The 20,130-nt window shown below is 36.6% G+C and overlaps 1 protein-coding gene across 1 annotated transcript in view; it reads right to left on the bottom strand.

Annotated features, from left to right (window-relative positions):
* Positions 1-20,130, bottom strand: part of LOC148947778 (uncharacterized) — a 192,139-nt gene that overhangs the window by 150,131 nt on the left and 21,878 nt on the right. Inside the window, exon 3 of the mRNA XM_089096007.1 lies at positions 18,221-18,393. Coding sequence (XP_088952133.1) covers positions 18,221-18,393 — 173 coding nt within the window. The remainder of the gene's footprint in view (positions 1-18,220; positions 18,394-20,130) is intronic.

Raw genomic sequence — 20,130 nt, 5'->3', positions numbered from 1 at the left:
GGTTTGAACAATAACCTGTTCTTAATCAATTGTGTTATTTGAATGCCAACTTCATAATGGTTGACTTCATAAAAGGGTTTTGTAGTGTGCATTAATCATAAACGGGGAGGTGGAATAGAGGCCAGAATTGCACTACTTGGAGCTTTTTTATTCTATTCTTCCACTGCCAAAATTTCATTATAAAATTTTACAAATTCTGTTGTCGAAATTTTACAGATTCTATCGTCTATGTTTTATCTAATCTTTATGCTGTTAAGTTACAGAAAAAAATTGACCAGAATTAGACCCGGTAATTAAAAAGCCAAGCAGCGACTCAAAATAAACAGACGTGGAAACGCTGCCAACATTGTATTTAACCCTTCGTTCACACGGACGCGTTTTTACACAAAAACGGCCGTTTCTGCGTGATTCATCAATTTTCATCCGTTTCTTGTTGCAAGTTTGGGTATTCGGGCATTATATGGGCCTTTCTAAAAAGTCAAGTTTGGTTAATGCTAATGAAATAAAATAGGATGAATATATAATAGTTTATAAACAAATTTGGGATATATATTTGCACATTAGGGGGGGGGGGGTAAAGCATAGCATATATTAAATATGTAGCCTAACCTAACCTAGGTACTTTTTTCTCCCCCTAAACCCCAAAAAACAACAGTTTAAATATCGTAAACGCATTGAAAACCACGCTATGCATTACAGTACTCTATAATGGACTCTTGAATTAACCCGTCAAAAACGGGTTTTTCGTGTCTGGTTTCCTTGTAAAGGCCCATATAGCGCCCAAGTACCCAAGTTTGCGCTTCATAACAATTCAACGGCTACGTTGAAATATTTCTACTGAGCTATTTAAAAACATAGCCGTTATATTGAATTGAAAATTTTTAAGAACCATATACTGTAAATAACTGAGAAACTAATCATTTCTATCACAAGTTGTTCATTAATATATGGCAAAAGACATGAGGGCCATTAAAAGAAACCTTTAATCCTCAAAGACTGGGGCAACATTTCCGGGGAAATGAGTTATAGGTACTCTTTTGCTAAACGGACTCTTTTATATAGTGCTAATTTGGTTAATGCTAATGAAATAAAATAAAATGAGATGAATATATAATAGTTTAGAATCAAATTTGGGCTATATGTTTGTACATTAGGGGGGGGGCAAATCATACCATATATTAAATTCGTAACCTAACCTAACCTAGGTACCTCCCCCCGCTAAACCCCGAAAAACAGAAATTTAAATACAGTTCTTGTCTTTGTTTATATCCCAGAAGGCAGCGTGAACCTGTTTTTCAGGACGCGTCTCGGTCTTTTTCGTGATTAATTAAAAACAACTTTTCCCCCAAAATAAGCTTTTCAAAGAAAAGTAAAGAACTCCATTAAACAAAAAATGAGCAAAACCAAAATCAAATAATCTACCAAGCGTGAAACTACCACAAATCAGCATTGATAAATAAATGAAACTCGAAACGAACAGAAATTACAATAATTAACCGAGTCAAACTCAAAACGAGCAGAAATTAAAATAAGTTGGGCGCAAAACCCCTATGCCTTTACAAGGCCAGAACAAAAATTTCAATTTACTGAAAAAATATAAATGTTTTTACTTTTATAAATTTAGTAAATCAAATAATATTAACATTTTGATTACTAAATATCTGTATATGTATATTAAACTGACAATGCACATTCATTTGTATTTTTTCATTAAAGTGCAAATTTTGTTCTGACCTTGGGAAGGCATAGGGGTTTTGCGCACAACTTTTTTTGATTGGACGTATTTGGGGGAATGATGGGCGTGGGAGGGTAGTTGCCCTCCAATCACTTTCGACTATTAAAAAGGGCACTAGCCACTCCAATTTCCAATCAAATGAGCCCTTTTTGAAGTTTCTGCGACGACTCCTTCGATACGAAGTGCCGGGGTTTGGAGAAAAAAAAACACATTGGGCCCACTTCTTTCTTTACTTCGGCAGCGCTCGCGCGCCGCCGACGACTGGTATACATTGCCGTATATAAAACAGTCCGTTTAGTACAAGAGTACTGAATTATATTATTAATTAGGCACAACTAGCCTAGATTAATACAGGCTAGCACTTCGAATATTTTTCTTGGCTTTTAGAACTTGATTTAACCTATTCATATGCCTACGCTTTTTAAACATCTCATATTAGTTTAGCGCGCTTCAGCGGCTGCAATAAACCCTTTCTGTGTGAAAATGTTTGAGATTCTCCTACATCCGCTATCCATGAGCCGTTTTGCGTTAAAAAATCGCAACAGCGTGAACCAAGGGTAAAGGCTGTACCTCAAAAGCCTGTTCATTTCGAAAGCCACCTATCTTCAAAATAGAACAGTATGTCTATTGTCCACAGAGTACAATTTCCCCTTAATACAGCACTAAGATGTAATTCAATACCCCTAATGCGATCAATACATTTAATATGACAATATTACTGGTAAATTAAGATTTTCGTAATCTTCCTTAGGCTCATGTATAGTGATTTAATTTTGTGCTGTTAGCAATTACGTTGAAGTGAATTTTTGAAACAAAAGAAAATCTAGGCAGTCTCTCCTCTCCTCTCAAAATCCAACATTTACCATTGCATACCACCGAAAGACGTATCGTTTTAAAAATAGTTTTTTTTATTATTCTAATCCACAGTTTATAGAATTAGTTTATAGATAATTCCACAGTTTATAGATAATTCTATAAACTGTGTTCTAATCATAAGTTCAAGCAAACAGATTAACTCAGACTAATTATCTAGATAGTAGCAGTAGTTTGGTTCCAGGTTAGCTTAAAAATAGTTAATTTTGCAAAGTTGGAATGGGATTTTTTTTTTTTTTTATGCAGACAGATTTTCAAAATTTTGCACTTGGTTTTGTCTGTTATTTTTTTTTTATAAAATCAATATAAGCTATGTTTTTCTGTTCATGTTACATTTGTTTTCATGCAATAGCCTTTAAAGTTTTGAAACAATATTTTCACATGACTAATTTCATTTCACTAGGTTTGAACAATAACCTGTTCTTAATCAATTGTGTTATTTGGATGCCAACTTCATAATGGTTGACTTCATAAAAGGGTTTTGTAGTGTGCATTAATCATAAACGGGGAGGTGGAATAGAGGCCAGAATTGCACTACTTGGAGCTTTTTTATTCTATTCTTCCACTGCTAAAATTTCATTATAAAATTTTACAAATTCTGTTGTCGAAATTTTACAGATTCTATCGTCTATGTTTTATCTAATCTTTATGCTGTTAAGTTACAGAAAAAAATTGACCAGAATTAGACCCGGTAATTAAAAAGCCAAGCGGCGACTCAAAATAAACAGACGTGGAAACGCTGCCAACATTGTATTTAACCCTTCGTTCACACGGACGCGTTTTTACACAAAAACGGCCGTTTCTGCGTGATTCATCAATTTTCATCCGTTTCTTGTTGCAAGTTTGGGTATTTGGGCATTATATGGGCCTTTCTAAAAAGTCAAGTTTGGTTAATGCTAATGAAATAAAAAAGGATGAATATATAATAGTTTAGAAACAAATTTGGGCTATATATTTGCACATTAGGGGGGGGGGGGGTAAAGTATTGTATAGTTTAAATACGTAACCTAACCTAGGTACCTTTTTCTCCCCCTAAGCCCCAAAAAACAACAGTTTAAATATCGTAAACGCATTGAAAACCACGCTATGCATTACTTTACTCTATAGCGGACTCTTGAATTAACCAGTCAAAAACGGTTTTTTTGTAACTAGTTTCCTTGTAAAGGCCCATATAGCGCCCAAGTACCCAAGTTTGCGCTTCATAACAATTCAACGGCTACGTTGAAATATTTCTACTGAGCTATTTAAAAACATAGCCGTTATATTGAATTGAAAATTTTTAAGAACCATATACTGTAAATAACTGAGAAATTAATCATTTCAATCACAAGTTGTTCATTAATATATGGCAAAAGACATGAGGGCCATTAAAAGAAACCTTCAATCCTCAAAGACTGGGGGAACATTTCCGGGGAAATGAGTTATAGGTACTCTTGTGCTAAACGGAATCTTTTATATAGTGCTAATTTGGTTAATGCTAATGAAATAAAATAAAATAGGATGAATATATAATAGTTTAGAATCAAATTTGGGCTATATGTTTGTACATTAGGGGGGGGGGGGGGCAAATCATAGCATATATTAAATTTGTAACCTAACCTAACCTAGGTACCTTCCCGCCCCTAAACCCCAAAAAACAGAAATTTAAATACAGTTCTTGTCTTTGTTTATATCCCAGAAGGCAGCGTGAACCTGTTTTTCAGGACGCGTCTCGGTCTTTTTCGTGATTAATTAAAAAAAACTTTTTCCACAAAATAAGCTTTTAAAAGAAAAGTAAAGAGCTCCGTGCAACAAAATATCTTAAAAACTACAATTAAATAATCTGCAAAGACCAAGACTATCACAAATCATAATCCATAAATAAATTAACCCCAATCCGAAAAAAAACTTAGTAAAATAACCAGGTCAAAGTCAAAACTATCAGAAATTCATATAAGTTGGGTGCAAAACCCCTATGCCTTCCCAAGGCTAGAACAAAAATTGCAATTTACTGAAAAAATATAAATGTTTTTACTTTTATAAATTTAGTAAATCAAATAATATTAACATTTTGATTACTAAATATCTGTATATGTATATTAAACTGACAATGCACATTCATTTGTATTTTTTCATTAAAGTGCAAATTTTGTTCTGACCTTGGGAAGGCATAGGGGTTTTGCGCACAACTTTTTTTGATTGGACGTATTTGGGGGAATGATGGGCGCGGGGGGGCTAGTTTCCTTTCAATCACTTTCGGCCATCAAAATGGATAATAGACGCAGCAATTTCCAATTGAGTGAACCATTTTCTAAGTTTCTACGGCAAATTCTTTTATACTAAGAGCCCAGTCTGATAGAAAAAAACAAAAAAACAACACATTGTACCTACATCTTTATTTGCTTCGGCAGCGATCGTGCGCTGCCTATGACTGGTATACATTGCCGTATATAAAACAGTCCGTTTAGTACAAGAGTACTGAATTATATTATTAATTAGGCACAACTAGCCTAGATTAATACAGGCTAGCACTTCGAATATTTTTCTTGGCTTTTAGAACTTGATTTAACCTATTCATATGCCTACGCTTTTTAAACATCTCATATTAGTTTAGCGCGCTTCAGCGGCTGCAATAAACCCTTTCTGTGTGAAAATGTTTGAGATTCTCCTACATCCGCTATCCATGAGCCGTTTTGCGTTAAAAAATCGCAACAGCGTGAACCAAGGGTAAAGGCTGTACCTCAAAAGCCTGTTCATTTCGAAAGCCACCTATCAAACAGTTCGTGGTAACGAACTGTAAGTAAGGAGCGACCCGGCTCAATGGTAACCGAAACTCTAGAAAACGGGTTATTGATACCAATAGTTATATCAAAAGAATCAGATTTCAATGCTGATTTCAAATATATAACTTTCGTCAAGTTTAGTGCTACCCATCAAAAGTTACGCGCCTGAGAAAATTTGGCTGATTTTCAAAAAAAGGGGGAAAGACCCCCTAAAAGTTACAGAACCTTAATGAAAATCACGCCATCATATTCAGCGTATCAGAGAACCCTACTGTAGAGGTTTCAAGCTCCTATCTACAAAAATGTGGAATTTTACATTTTTTGCCAGAAGAAAGATCACGGATGCGTGTTTATTTGTTTGTTTGTTTGTTTGTTGTTTTTTTTTTCCCCAGGGGTGATCGTATCGACCCAGTGGTCCTAGAATATCGTGGGAGTGCTCATTGGAACGGAAATTAAAAGTTCTAGTTCACTTTTTAAGTGACAAAAAAAAATGGAGGGCAACTAGACCCCCTCCCACGCTTATTTTTTTCCCAAAGTCACCTGATCAAAATTTTGAGATAGCCATTTTGTTCAGCATGGTAGAAAATATGATAAATATGTCTTTTAGGATGATTTAATCCCCCAAAGTTCCCAGAGGGAGGGCTAAAAGTTATGAACTTTGCCCAATGTTAACATATAGTATTGGTTATTGGGAAGTATACAGAAGTTTTCAGGAGGTTTTTTTCTGGTAGTGGGAGGGAAGGGTGGGTCGGTGGTTTTGTTGGAGTATCTGTTCATGAAGGAAGTTTTCTTGGGGTAAGGGAATTTGCCATGATGGGGGCGCCGGACTTGCCAGCTTTATTTTTTGGTTATTGGGAATTATACAACCATTTTCTGCATGTATTTTTTCTGTAAGGGGGGGGGCTAGAGGAGGGGTTACTCTGGAGAATATTTCCGTGGAGGATGTTTCTTTGGGGTAAGGGACATTTCTATGAAGGGGGCGCCGGATTTCCAAGCATTATTTAAGAAACGATCAGAAATTAAATAAAAAAAAACAAGTTTTTTCAACTGAAATGTAAGAAGGAATATTAGAACTTAAAACGAACAGAAATTATAACGTATGGGAGGGGGTTCTCCCCCAAGTCAGTACCTCGCTCTTTACGCTACAGTTTTTTTTTTAGTGCTTTCAAAAGAGCTCTCTATTCTAATCAAACGGCCTTTGTGTTTCAGGGGTTTCTGAATCAAATTTTTTTTTAACTTTTAACGTAAAGAGCGTGGTATTGACTAAGGGGAGAACCTCTTCATATAAGTAATAACATATACGCAATAAAAAAACAATAAAAAACAAGCGATACGGCTCAATAGTATTCGAAACTTTTAAAAACGAAATTTTGATGTCAATAAATGTATCAAAAGAATGTGTTTATAATGCTGATCCTAAATATATAAATTTTATTAAGTTTAGTATTACTCATCAAAGGCTACGAGCCTGAGAAAATTTACTCGATATTTTAAAGAGGGGGGAAACATCCCCTACAAGTGAAAGAATTTTAATGAAAATCACACCGTCAGATTCAGCGTATCAGAAAACCCTATTACATAGGTTTCAAGCTCATATCTGCAAAAATCTGCAACTTTGTATTTTTTGCCAGAAGAAAAATATACGAATATAGAAGTTAGTTACGTAAGTTAATTTGTAAAGACATCCATTTAGCAAAAGAAAAGTAAAATTTTTATACAAATAAAAGCTGCATTAACTAAAAAACGATCAGAAATTAAATAAAAAAAACAAGTTTTTTAAACTGAAAGTAAGGAGCGACATTAAAACTTAAAGCGAACATAAATTAGTCTTGATATGACAGGGGATGTCCCCTCCGCACGCTATGCTATGCATGGTACATTTTTGCTGTGTCACAAAAAATTATTTTCTTAAAAAAAAAAAAAAATTAGCGCAAAGATCGAGCCGTTTAGTAGGGGACAGTCCCTCTTATATTAAGGCTAATTTCTTTTCGCGTTTCAATTTTTAATGTTTTTCCTTATTTTCAGTTCTAAAAACTTGTTTTTTTTATTTAATCTTCAAAATAGAACAGTATGTCTATTGTCCACAGAGTACAATTGCCCCTTAATACAGCACTAAGATGTAATTCAATACCCCTAATGCGATCAATACATTTAATATGACAATATTACTGGTAAATTAAGATTTTCGTAATCTTCCTTAGGCTCATGTATAGTGATTTAATTTTGTGCTGTTAGCAATTACGTTGAAGTGAATTTTTGAAACAAAAGAAAATCTAGGCAGTCTCTCCTCTCCTCTCAAAATCCAACATTTACCATTGCATACCACCGAAAGACGTATCGTTTTAAAAATAGTTTTTTTTTATTATTCTAATCCACAGTTTATAGAATTAGTTTATAGATAATTCCACAGTTTATAGATAATTCTATAAACTGTGTTCTAATCATAAGTTCAAGCAAACAGATTAACTCAGACTAATTATCTAGATAGTAGCAGTAGTTTGGTTCCATGTTAGCTTAAAAATAGTTAATTTTGCAAAGATGCAAGTTCAATTGTCACTGTTGGTACTTTTTTCCGTTTTTTTTTTCTTTTCTTACTTGACAACATTAACGTTGGTTTTACAATAGTCACAACCAGGGCCGTATCCAGGATTTTTATCCGGAGGGGGAGGAGGGTTATTTTAGAAAAATCCTTTTACGTAAAATTTCATTTTGTTTTCTCATATTAAAACGAAAACAAAAACAAAAAACCTGTTGAAATTACGCGCAGCTTTCAGTAAAGTAAAAATGCCAATTTAACATCGAAAATTAGGAGACCTCATAAATGAATGTACCTCCTCTCCCTTATGGAAAAAACTATATTTATATTTAAAAAAGAAAAAATAAGTGAAATATTTTTTTTTAATTAAGGTAAAGAACGCCGTTAATATTAAAACGAGCGAAAAGTAGCTGGAGCAGGAAAGGACTGTTGCCTCTTTCAATCCTCATTCGCAACGCTCCAATGGTTACTTACACTTTACTAGAAACTTACTAAAGTACAACAGATGTCCCATAAGTAAATGCAAATGTTTTGCCGAATTTAAGAACTGAAGCATTTTTATCTTCTCAGCAAAAATATAAAAATGTGCTGTTTTCAGTAAAGTATAAGCAGCCAAGTGAACTTTACGAGTGAAGGGGTGGGCTAAGGACAACGTGCCTAGACCCCGGAGCTACGCCTGTGCCCCGACCGAACGCCGCTAACGAGAGGCCCAGCTGGCCACCACCGAAGCGTCGCAACACCACCGGCGCGCCGCGTGCACGCCGCCACCGGCAGAGGCGGCGGCGTTCGGCTGACTTTGAATTAATCTTGCGGCAATCCTTTATTGCGTCAACCGCAAAGTCGGAGATTATTTTTTTTTGTGTGGTTAAATATTCCGATTTTCCTGATTAGAAATCAAGCAGGGCTTGCACTATCCCGGAATTGTCGGGGATTTGCCCGAAAATCTATGTGTCACTCCGAAAAAAAAATTTGGTTCCCTGAATCCCCAAAAATCACCCAATCACGGTGCCACACCTAGTGATTTATTACTAGTGACTATCCCTGCCAAATATTACTTTGTATACCATAATTCTTCACTTCTCTCTTGTTTGTTAATTTTTATGTCTTCTGTTACTTTGCATAAAAACCAGACAGATACAAATTGCAATATACACGGTTCTTCATATGTTGACAAAAGTATCGTCTTTATAAAATTAGATCAAAAACAAGTTTATTTAACTGAAAGTAGGAAGCGACATTAAAACTTAAAACGAACAGCAATTATTCCTTATATGAAAGGGGCTGTATCCTCCTCAACGTCTCACTCTTTGCGCTAAAGTTTTATACTGTTTTCAAAAGTAGAGTTGTGGAAAAGAGTCCAACTTTAGCGTAAAGATTGAGGCGTTGAGGAGGGGACAGCCCCTTTCATATATGGAATAATTACTGTTCGTTTTAAGTTTTAATGTCGCTCCTTACTTTCAGTTAAAAACCCTGTTTTTTACATAGTTTCTGAACGTTTTTCAACTAATAAAGGTTCGACTTTGGCTCACCATGCATGAAAAATTTAACAAATGTTTATATTAATTTTGGCAGACTTATTCCGGATATGAAGGGTCTCCCCCTCCTCAATACCTTGCTCTTTACGCTAAAGCTGTTAGCAATTAAAAAAAAACATCATATTCTTATTAAACAGCCCATGTTTTTCAATTTCCGTAAACAGTCAAACTTTACCGCAAAGAATAAGGTATTCAGGAGGGGGAAACCTTTCATATATGGCTTAATTTCTGTTCGTTTTTCAAATAATGCCGTTAAATCTGGCTCACCCTCTATGAAATATACCCCTCCCCCTCACGGAAAACTCCTCCGTGAAAAATGTTTTCCAACGTAAATTACCTCCCCCCCCCCCGTCAAATTCCCTCCAGAAAGTTCCTTCCTCACCGAGAATCCCCCCCTCTCTGTAAAATGCTTGTGGACGATTCACCCTGAAAGATTCTCCTTAGCATTTTTTCATTGGAATAAGACTTTAATCTCTAATCGGTTTCTTGATCACTCCAGAAATTCCCCCTTTCCGTGCAAATTATTTTCCAGAGAACAAAACGTGCGAAAAAAAAACCTCGGATAATTCCCCCAGAACATCTCCATATAAAAAATTTGGGAAAGAGAATGTAATACAATTAAAAAGAATTTCGTATAGTAATTCTGTCAAAACAACCCAGTGTAACATTTCCCCTAGAATATTCGCTCATCAGAAATTTCCCTACCAAAGGAATATTATCCCCTTAGAAATATACCCCAAGAACACCCCCCCCCCCAAAAAAAAAAACAAAATGGCTGTATAGTTCCCAATAAGATATACTATATGTAAACAAAGGGCAGAGTTCACAACTTGCAGCCCTTTCCCCGGGGACTATGGCGGGTCATTTTACACCTAAAGACACGGTTATGAGATTTCGACTATGCTGAACAAAATGGCTATCTCAAAATTTTGATCCGATGATTTTGGGAAAAATGAGCGTAGGAGCGGGCCTAGTTGCCCTCCAATTTTTTGGTCACTTAAAAAGGGCACGAGAACTTTTGATTTCCGTTCAAATGAGCCCTCTCGCGATATTTTAGAACCACTGGGTCGATACGATCACCCCTGGAAAAAAACAACAAATAAACATATTTTGCATATAGGAGCTTCAAATCTCTACAACAGGGTTATTTGATACGCTGAATCTCATGGTGTAATTATCATTAAGATTCTATGACTTTTAGGGGGCGTTTCCCTCCCTTTTCGAAAATAAGGCAAATATTTACAGGCTCGTAACTTTTAATGGGTAACTCTAAACTAGATGAAATTTATATATTTGAAATCAGCATAAAAATCCGATTCTTTTGATGCATCTATTGGTATCAAAATTGGTATTCGCTTTTTAGAGTTTCGGTTACTATTGAGCCGGGTTGCTACTTACCTATAGTTCATTACCACGAACTGTTTGATGAGATTAAACTATTTCAAATACAGTTTCCCAATTGCTACAAGATTCTTACATCATTCGTAGTCAAGAATGTTATTTTTAAGTTGACCCGGAACGCATACACCATACAGGTTCAGTTGGATTTTGAAATTGATAGTCAACAGATTGTTGCGACAGCCGAATCGTACGTTTGTAGAACTTTGTTTTCTTTTGATATTTTTAGGTAAATTTTCTTAATGTTTTATACACGATTATTGACCGCTTGATAGATTAAAGAAAATATAATCTTCTTTCTGAAAAAATTTTATCCCCCCCCCCCAAAAAAAAAACTTCTATTGAGACAAAATTTAGTTATAGACTATGTACATTGTTGGGGAATTGAAGATTGAAATGGAAGTGACCGCAAAAATATGATTTAAAAAAAGTTGTATGTTATTGTCAATATGGGGGGAATAGGGGGCTATCATTTTTAAATGATAATGCTTCACTTTTTTTTATTGAAAGCAGGTGCAAAAAAACTAATTATTTGTTTCATTTAAAGCGGGGACGGAAGAAAAATTATATCAAATTCCCTGGGACCCCATAGAAATATTTTGATAGACCCAGCCCCCCCCCCGCATTGGGACTTGTTCATTCTCTTGGTATTTTCGGATTCCTCATAGGCTGCTGGCCTAATTTGGCTTTTGTGTGTGTTACCTATAAATTAGATTTCTTGGATCTTATTGAATGCCACGGCGAATCTATTATCTATTATTTCAACTATTATGAAAGGGTTCTGAAACGCCACAGCCATTTCGTTTCTACCGGATTTCTACTTCTCTTGATGAATAGCGAAGAAGACCAGGGTCTATGCAGAAACTTGCGGAGTTTTTAACTCATGAATAGACCCGAATCAGTTGTAAATTCAAGCTGGGATTTGAGAAAGACGAATGAAAATATTAATATTTGCGGTCAACATCGATCACGCCGGTGGCGTGCCGCCGACATATCACCGGCGGCGGCACGGAAAAATCATCGGCGGCGATCCGCCGCTGCTATTTTTGGCTCCGCCACCGCCGGCCTTCCCTTATCGGCGTGGCACCGGGGTCTAAACATGCCCCTCCCTTTGACCATCCCTTTCACACAATGTGACCTGGGAAACAAAGGTTGAAGGAAGTCTTTACAGACAAAAATGAGTAACAGGTGTGTATTTGCAATTTTGAATTCCATTAACAAACTTCTGGCACTCAAATGTCTTCAGAATGAAGGATTTGTGCAAGACAAAACTTGTTCTTTTTCCAAGAGAAGATTTATAAGTGAACCAAATAAAAAGTTTGGCTCTAGGTAAGATATTCGAGTTAATAAGAAATGCTCTAATGTCGCTCTCCATGATTAAAATTTGGCAAAAGAATAAATCATTTTTCAAAATTTAATAGTAATAGTAAATTCAGAGATCTTTAAGATAAATACTACTTGAGGGGCCAGGATGTACATACAATTACATCCAAATTGGATGATTCAATTAAAAAAAAAATTATTATATGAAAAAATGGTGTAAGTTACAACAAAAAAGCAGTCTATCATTAACAACGGGTATACTAACAAAAGAAATAACTAGGACTATTAGAAGCTTCTATTTTGGGACAATCTTGAATACTTCACAGGAGGATTCAGTTATGTGTTCCGTTTTTCAGTTCCCCCCCCCTTGATATTGTAGAAACATAGCTAGAGTCTGACAAAACTTGTAGGCACACAACCTGCTCCTAAATTAGATTGTGATTCAATTATGTATTTCATACTTTAATTTTCCCTCCTCCTTGATTTTATCAATTACCTTTTTTAGGGTTTTAACTTAAAATAAATTTTCCACAGAACAAGTTTTTCAAAGAAAAGTAAAGAGCTCCATTAAGCCAAAAATGAGCAGAAATTAAGTCAAATAATCTTTCAGGCGTGAATCTGCCACAAATCACTATTAATAAATAAATGAAACTCAGAACGAACAGAAATTACAATAGATAACCGATTCAAACTCAAAACAAGCAAAAATTAACATGAATAGGGCTGATAACCCCCATGCCTTCTCAAGACCAGAACATAATTTGCGCTTTACTGGAAAAAAATAGGTTTTAAATGTTTTCACTTTTTTTACTTTCATAAATAAAAAAATGAAAACTTTAAGATAGAAATATCAGTATATGTCAATTTAACTGACAATCCACGTTAATTTTTTTTTTTTTTTAGTAAAAGGCAAATTATGTTCTGGTCTTGGGAAGGCATGGGGGTTATTAGCCCTACTCATGTTAATTTTTGCTCGTTTTGAGTCTAACTCGGTTATTTATTTTAATTCCTGTTCTTTTTGAGTTTCGTTTATTTATTGATGGTGATTTGTGGTATATTTACGCTTGGAAGATTATTTGACTTTATTTTTGCTTATTTTTGGCTTAACTGAGCTCTTTACCTTTCTTCGAAAAACATATTTTGTCGAGAAAGATTTTTAAATTAATTTATGTTCGTTTTTTATTGACATAGTCTTTTTCATAAAAAAAAATAATTTTTCATATCTTCTTAATTTTTTTTTCTGCAAGAATCCATAGTTTGAGTTGCTATTTGTATGTTGAAGAAACCTTTTCAGCAATTTTTAATCCTGGCACAAATTCTATTGTTCAATTTAAGCTTATATTTCCTCGAGCTTACCTGAAAAATAATACTTAATATATTTCCCAAAAAAGTCTATTATAATTCTATTGTAGGTCTATTATCTATTATAAAGTCTATAAAGTTTATTATAGAAAAAAGTCTATTAATTTTATACTTCCTGAAGTTGACCTGAAAAATAAAACTTAATATCGTTCCCGAAAGATTCTACCTATGCTCTTTGACAACCTGGATACACTTCCACTCTTTTTATTTATTTAAATTGTAAGAGCAGAAGTAGTAATAGTAGTAGCCCCAAAAGTTTCAACTTAATACCCCCAGTCGTTCTCGATATATTGCTGAGTTGTCTCATTGTCAACCATAAACACAATGCAACTTTTAAACGCGACTTTTAATTAAGGCAGTTTGCATTTTTCTTCTATCCCACCTGTATTTCTACTTCTTACTTTGAACATTTAACCTCGTATAGGAAATTTTCCATCTGGAATTTCAAAAATGCATACTGAAGGGGCTGTGTGAATCACTCATAAGCTGCAACATGAAACATAAAAAAGACTTCAGCCGCTAAAATATCCCTTAAAATGATACAATACGAAAAAAGGCCGTCGTTAAATCGATGGTTTAAACAAAAATTTGGCAATCTGGATACACATAGTGTCTTTTGATTTAGTTTTACATCCCCCATACTTTTCCTGGAAGTTTCAGCTTAATATAATATTAGTAGTCGCAATGGCAATCCCGACTAGTGACAGTAACAGTTGCAAGTAGTTGCAGTCGCAAGCGATCGAAGTCACAATTTCCAGTAGTCGCGGTCGCAAGTAGTTGCAGTCACAGTCACATTTATCTGCAGTCGCAAGTATTTAAAGTTGAAGACACAAGTGGTTGCTGTCAAAAGTAGTCGCATTCAAAGCTTCAGCTGTCGTAAGTCGCAGTCGCAAGTGGCCAATGTCTTAGTTGTAGGCAACCACAGCCACATTTTTTGGTTAGTTCAGCACCTTAACAATGCCTCAGCACTTAACACCTCAACGAACAGAAATTAAATAAACAATCATAGCAAAAAAGTATACAACAAGTAATAACATAAATGAATAAATAAATCTTAAAGCGAGTAATGCTTAAATTGAATATGCAAATCAAGCTTAAAACGAAAAAAAATTCTATTGAAGTATAAATGAAACCCAAAACGAACAGAAATCATAGGCACCGCAATCGCGCTGCCTAAGTAAAGAACGATGTTGGCACAATGTATTGTTATTATTCTATTTTTTTTTTCTATACCAGGGCACTTCGTATCGAAGGAGTTGTCGTAGAAACTTCAAAAAAGCCTCATTCGATGGGAAATTGGAATGGCTAGTGCCCTTTTTAATAGTCAAAAGTGATTAGAAGGCAACTAACACCCCTTCCACGCCCACCATTTCCCCAAACACATCCAATCAAAATTTTGAGGTAGCCATTTTGTTCAGCGTAGTTGATTTCCAGATAGAAAATAAGTTTTTAAGGAGGACACTCCCCCACAACCCTCTGGGCAAGGGTTTTAAGTTATGCCCTGGGGGCATATAAGAACGATGTTGGCACAATGTATTATTTTTTTTTTTCCTTTAGACCAGGGCACTTCGTATTGAAGAAGTTGTCGTAGAAACTTCGAAAAGGGCTCATTCATTTGGAAATTGGAGTTGCTTGTGCCCTTTTTAATAGTCGAAAGTGATTGGAAGGCAGCTAGCACCCCTTTCACGCCCACCATTTCCAGAAACACATCCAATCAAAATTTTGAGATAGCCATTTTGTTCAATGTAAATGATTTCCAGAAATAAAACATGTTTTTGAGGAGGTCACTCCCCCAAAACCCTCAGGGCAAGGGTTTTAAGTTACGCCCTGGGGGCATATAAGAACGATGTTGGCACAATGTATTATTTATTATTTATTTTTTTCCTTTCGATCAGGGCACTTTGTATGGCAAAAGTTGTCGTAGAAACTTCGAAAAGGGGTCATTCAATTGGAAATCGGAGAGGTTTGTGCCCTTTTTAATAGTCGAAAATGATTGGAAGGCTACTAAAACCCCTTCCACGCCAGCCATTTCCCGTAACACATCCAATCAAAATTTTGAGATAGCCATTTTGTTCAGCGTAGATGATTTCCACATAGAAATTATGTTTTTGAGGAGGACACTCCCCCAAAGCCCTCAGGGCAAGGGTTGTAATTTATGCCCTGGGGGCATATAAAGTTCTTATAGAAGTCATTGTCATAGAAACTTAAAAAAGGTATCAATCAATTGGAACTTAAATGGCTATGACCATTTCTAATAGTCGAACGTGATGGGAGGGTAACTAACCCTCCTCTCATGCCCACCTTTTCCCCAAACACGTCCAATCAAAATTTAAAATAGCCATTGTGTTCAACGTAGTTGAAAGTTCTGGAAATTGGGTCTTTGAGGATGACAACCCCCCCCCCCCCACAGCCCTCAGGGCAAGGGTTGTAAGCTATGCACTGGGGGCATATAAGGTTTTTATAGAACGCACTGTCATAGAAACTTCAAAAAGGGCTCATTCGATTGGAAATTGAAATGGCTAGTGCCCTTTCCAATAGTCAAAAGTGATTGGAAAGCAGCTAACACCCCTTCCACACCCACCATTTCCCCAAACACATCCAATCAAAATTTTGAGATAGTCATTTTGTTATACGTAGTTGATTTCCATATAGAAATTATTTTACTGAGGAAGACACGCCCCCAAAGCCCTTAGGGCAAGGGTTGTAAGTTATGCCCTGGGGGCATATAAGTTATGCCTGGGGGCTTTGTCGTAGAAACTTCAAAAAGGGATCATTCGATTGGAAATTCAGAGGACTAGTGCTTTTCTTATTAGTCGAAAATAATTGGAGGGCAACTAACCCTCTTTCACGCCCACCTTTTGCTTGGTCAGTAGAACATCCCTCTCATCGATTCTTAGAAGTTTAAACTTACGGTAATAAAATCAGCCGTTGCTACGACATTGCTGATATGTCCTTTTGATAAGCTGTATGTTCATATACTTATTGAAATATACTTATTTGACTTAATGCTCTTAGCCCTAGAAGTAGTTGCAATAGAAATGGTAACAGAATTAGTAGTATTAGTAGTAGTAATAGTAGTGAATGTAGCAGTAACAGTAGTATTAATAGCAGTGTGCACATATTGCCTTTTGGTGAGAAGATCTTCCCCTTCAGAAGAACTTCTGATTATCGATCTAATGAGCCCCCTCCGAAGTTTATACAACCACACTTTCAATAAAAACCTCATATGCCCCCAGGGCATAACTTACAACCCTTGCCCTGAGGACGGTGGGGGTTGTCATCCTCAATGACATAATTTCCGTACTTTTTAACCACGCTGAACCAAATGTCTTTCTCATAATTTTGATCTGATGTGTTTGGGGAAATGGTGGGCGTGGGAGGGGGGTTAGTTGCCCTCAAGTCACTTTCGAGACTATTAATAAGGGCACTAGCCCTTTGAGCCGTTCTGGCTAAGTGGACGCGCGCTGGGCTGAGAATCCGAGAATTCGGGTTCGATCCCTGGTGTGGTCAGTTTCTTAGTTTGGGACGCGGGTCAGTGGTGTGACCCTGTAAGCTTAGCCAGAGTCAACCCAGCTCTAAATGGGTACCTGGAGAAATCTGGGGAAGGTAAACAGGAAGGGTTTGCGAAAGCATAGGTTGGCTGGCCCCCAGCCCCCCATTGCACTTCCTGGCTGAAGGGCCACGAAACGGAGATCAGCACCGCCGGTTTGGACCTTAAGGGTCTAGTGCCGCATACTTTACCTTTACCTTAGCCCTTTGAGTTTCCAATCGAATGAGCCCTTTTTCAAGTTTCTACGACAAAGATTTCAATTAAAACTTATATGCCCCCAGGGCATAACTTATAACCCATGCCCTGAAGACTGTGGGGGAAGTGTTCTAATCAAAGGTGTAATTTCCTGAACTTTAAACTGCGTGGAACAAAATGGCTATCCCAAAATTTTGATTGGATGTTTTTGGGGAAACGGTGGGCGTGGAAGGGGTGTTAGTTGCCTTCCAATTACTTTCGAATATTAAAAAGGGCACTAGCCATTTCAATTTCCAATCGAATGAGCCCTTTTTGAAGTTTCTACGACGACGTCTTCTATAAAAAACCTTATATGGCCCAAGGGCATAACTTACAACGCTTGCCCTGAGGGCTGTGGGGGGGGGGTTGTCATCCTCAAAGGCGTGATTTCCAGAACTTTCAACTACGTTGAACAAAATGCCTATCTTATAACTTCCTGAACTTTAAACTACGTGGAACAAAATGGCTATCTTATAATTTTGACTGGATGTGTTTGGGGAAATCGTGGGCGTGGAAGGGGCGTTAGCTGCCTTCCAATCACTTTCGACTATTAAAAAGGGTACTAGCTCTTTCAATTTCCAATCAAATGAGCCCTTTTGAAGTTTCTACGACAACTCCTTCGACACGAAGTGCCCTTGTATAAGAAAAACCAGGCAAAAAAATAAATAATAATAATACATTGTGCCAATATCGCTCTTTACTTAGACAGCACTATTGCGCTGCCTATGATTAGGGGAAAAACAAAAATCCTTCACCCCCAGACTTTGATGAATGCTTTTTATAAATTGAAGCTCCCCCCTATACATTTTCGAAAATAGGAGCCCCTGCCCTTGAGCTCAAGAACGAGTCCAGAATGTAAGAACACAAAGCAAACTTAGGTGGATATTAATTGGTTGGTCGAACTGTCAATACCTTACGTAAATGGCTTTGCCGCTTTGGATGTCTATGGTACATATCATCACATGAAAGGCAGAACAGCTGGCTGTTGCATTTATCACAACGCACAATAGGCGTGGAACAACCACAGAGGTCACAATGCATCTCATGACCTTTGAGTGAGGCTTCTGGGTTGTTCAGCTTCATCCCTACAAGATATTCATATACATTATATAATGGTACTGGAACAGAATGAAAATAACAGACGAAAATGAATAAATATAGCTAAACAAAGGCTTTGCTTCATAATGAATTCATTGTAAATAAATTTCATGAATAAATTACTAACAATGTGCAGATTTCTTCATTTTCCATATTTTACTTGCAATAAATTGGGTATTTGCTTACTGATAGATTCGCGGTTACACTAAAACTGACTTTATTCAGTTAGGCAAGTATGCAGGGAGGTGGGGGGATAGGTATGTACCCTCGTCCTCAATGCAATCCTACATTGTTTAAGATTCTCCTCATAGTTTTCTATACTGTTCATACAATTTGCATGTTTTTTTGCTTTGTTTATTTTTCAAATCCGCACCCATCCTCTCAATAAATATCTGTTTATGCGCCTGTATCCAATGTCTTTCAAATGGATAACCGTGAGGATGTAGCGAACAAATTTTAAGAATTAACCAGGTTCAACTAGCGAATTAAAAGTCCCCCCAAAAAATTCGAATATTGGAAAACAGTAACACGTGCATTGCTCAGACGAACAAGCATAATATACGAAATACAAAGAAAAAAACATTAAAATCGGTGGTACAATATGGGATTCGAATGTCCAACATAATCCAACATATTAATACCCTCCTCTTATGACAGAAAGATTGCTATGTTTTGCATTAAATTACTTGTCTTAATAACATATATTTACTTAGACTTAGTTCCTCCTACGTCGGCTGGCACATAAGGCAACAACGGTACCTCCCTAAGCATCCCAGTACAGCATCCTTCTCAAGGCATTAGCAAAGTGTTACTTTCTGCTGTCCATCTCCTCTAATACAAGGGGAGACCCACAACCAGAAATCATGAGAGGCTTACTATCACCCATTATGGACCATGTGGCCCCAACACTGCCATTTACTACTCTGGATCTTCTGAACAATCAATCGATGCTTAATTGCTTAATAAATCGATGCGAAACCTTTTATTCGCTTCTCAAGCTGTAATGTAAGCACCCATGCTTCAAATCCTTGCACCAGGACAGAGAGGACATTACTATTTAGAGGTTTTTCCAGACTTTACATAGTTTGATAAAAGAATTGCCTGCATAAGCACCAGGTGTAGTAAATTCACGCTCCAGGCTTCCGTCAGAAATAATGAGGCTTCCAAGGTACTTAAATTCTGTAACTTTTTCAAGCTCATCGTAGCCAAGATTCAGTGGCCAGCCTGGCATTGTATTTAAGTTGTAGCGCATGACTTTCGTCTGTGGGATACCGATTGAAAATACAGCTCATGGGGCTGTGTTTGAGAGCTCTGTGATGTTCCACAGTAAATCTTCTCTTAAATGAGATAAGAGCACAGTGTCATCAACAAATCAATGTCAAAGACAATGTGGCTGACATTCAACTAAGTCCCTCCAAGAAAGTAACATGTCGGAAGTTGGTAGTCGATAAAAATCCGTGAAGGTTACAGGAGAGAGGACACAACCGTGTCGTACTTCGGAATGGAACTGAAGCCGTTCCGTCGTATCTCCATCATTGGTTCAAACAGCATCTATTTGGTCATTATATAAAGCTACATTAATACTAATCTGTCCAGGAGGCCATAATGTTGCAGTGTCCTCCATAGCGGTTCCCTATGGATAGAACCGAAAGGCTTTAAGAACTCAATTAACGCTTTTAATCTTTCTGTCTGCGATTTATTCGATTCTTCAATCAGTATTTTAA

Source organism: Artemia sp. Qi Xiang Cuo, chromosome 10, assembly GCF_049724085.1.
Source record: "Artemia sp. Qi Xiang Cuo chromosome 10, ASM4972408v1, whole genome shotgun sequence".
In the NCBI taxonomy this organism is placed as follows: Eukaryota; Metazoa; Arthropoda; class Branchiopoda; order Anostraca; family Artemiidae; genus Artemia; species Artemia sp. Qi Xiang Cuo.
The sequence above is the reverse complement of the archived record's forward strand: the minus strand, read 5'-3'. Positions and strand labels throughout refer to the sequence as shown.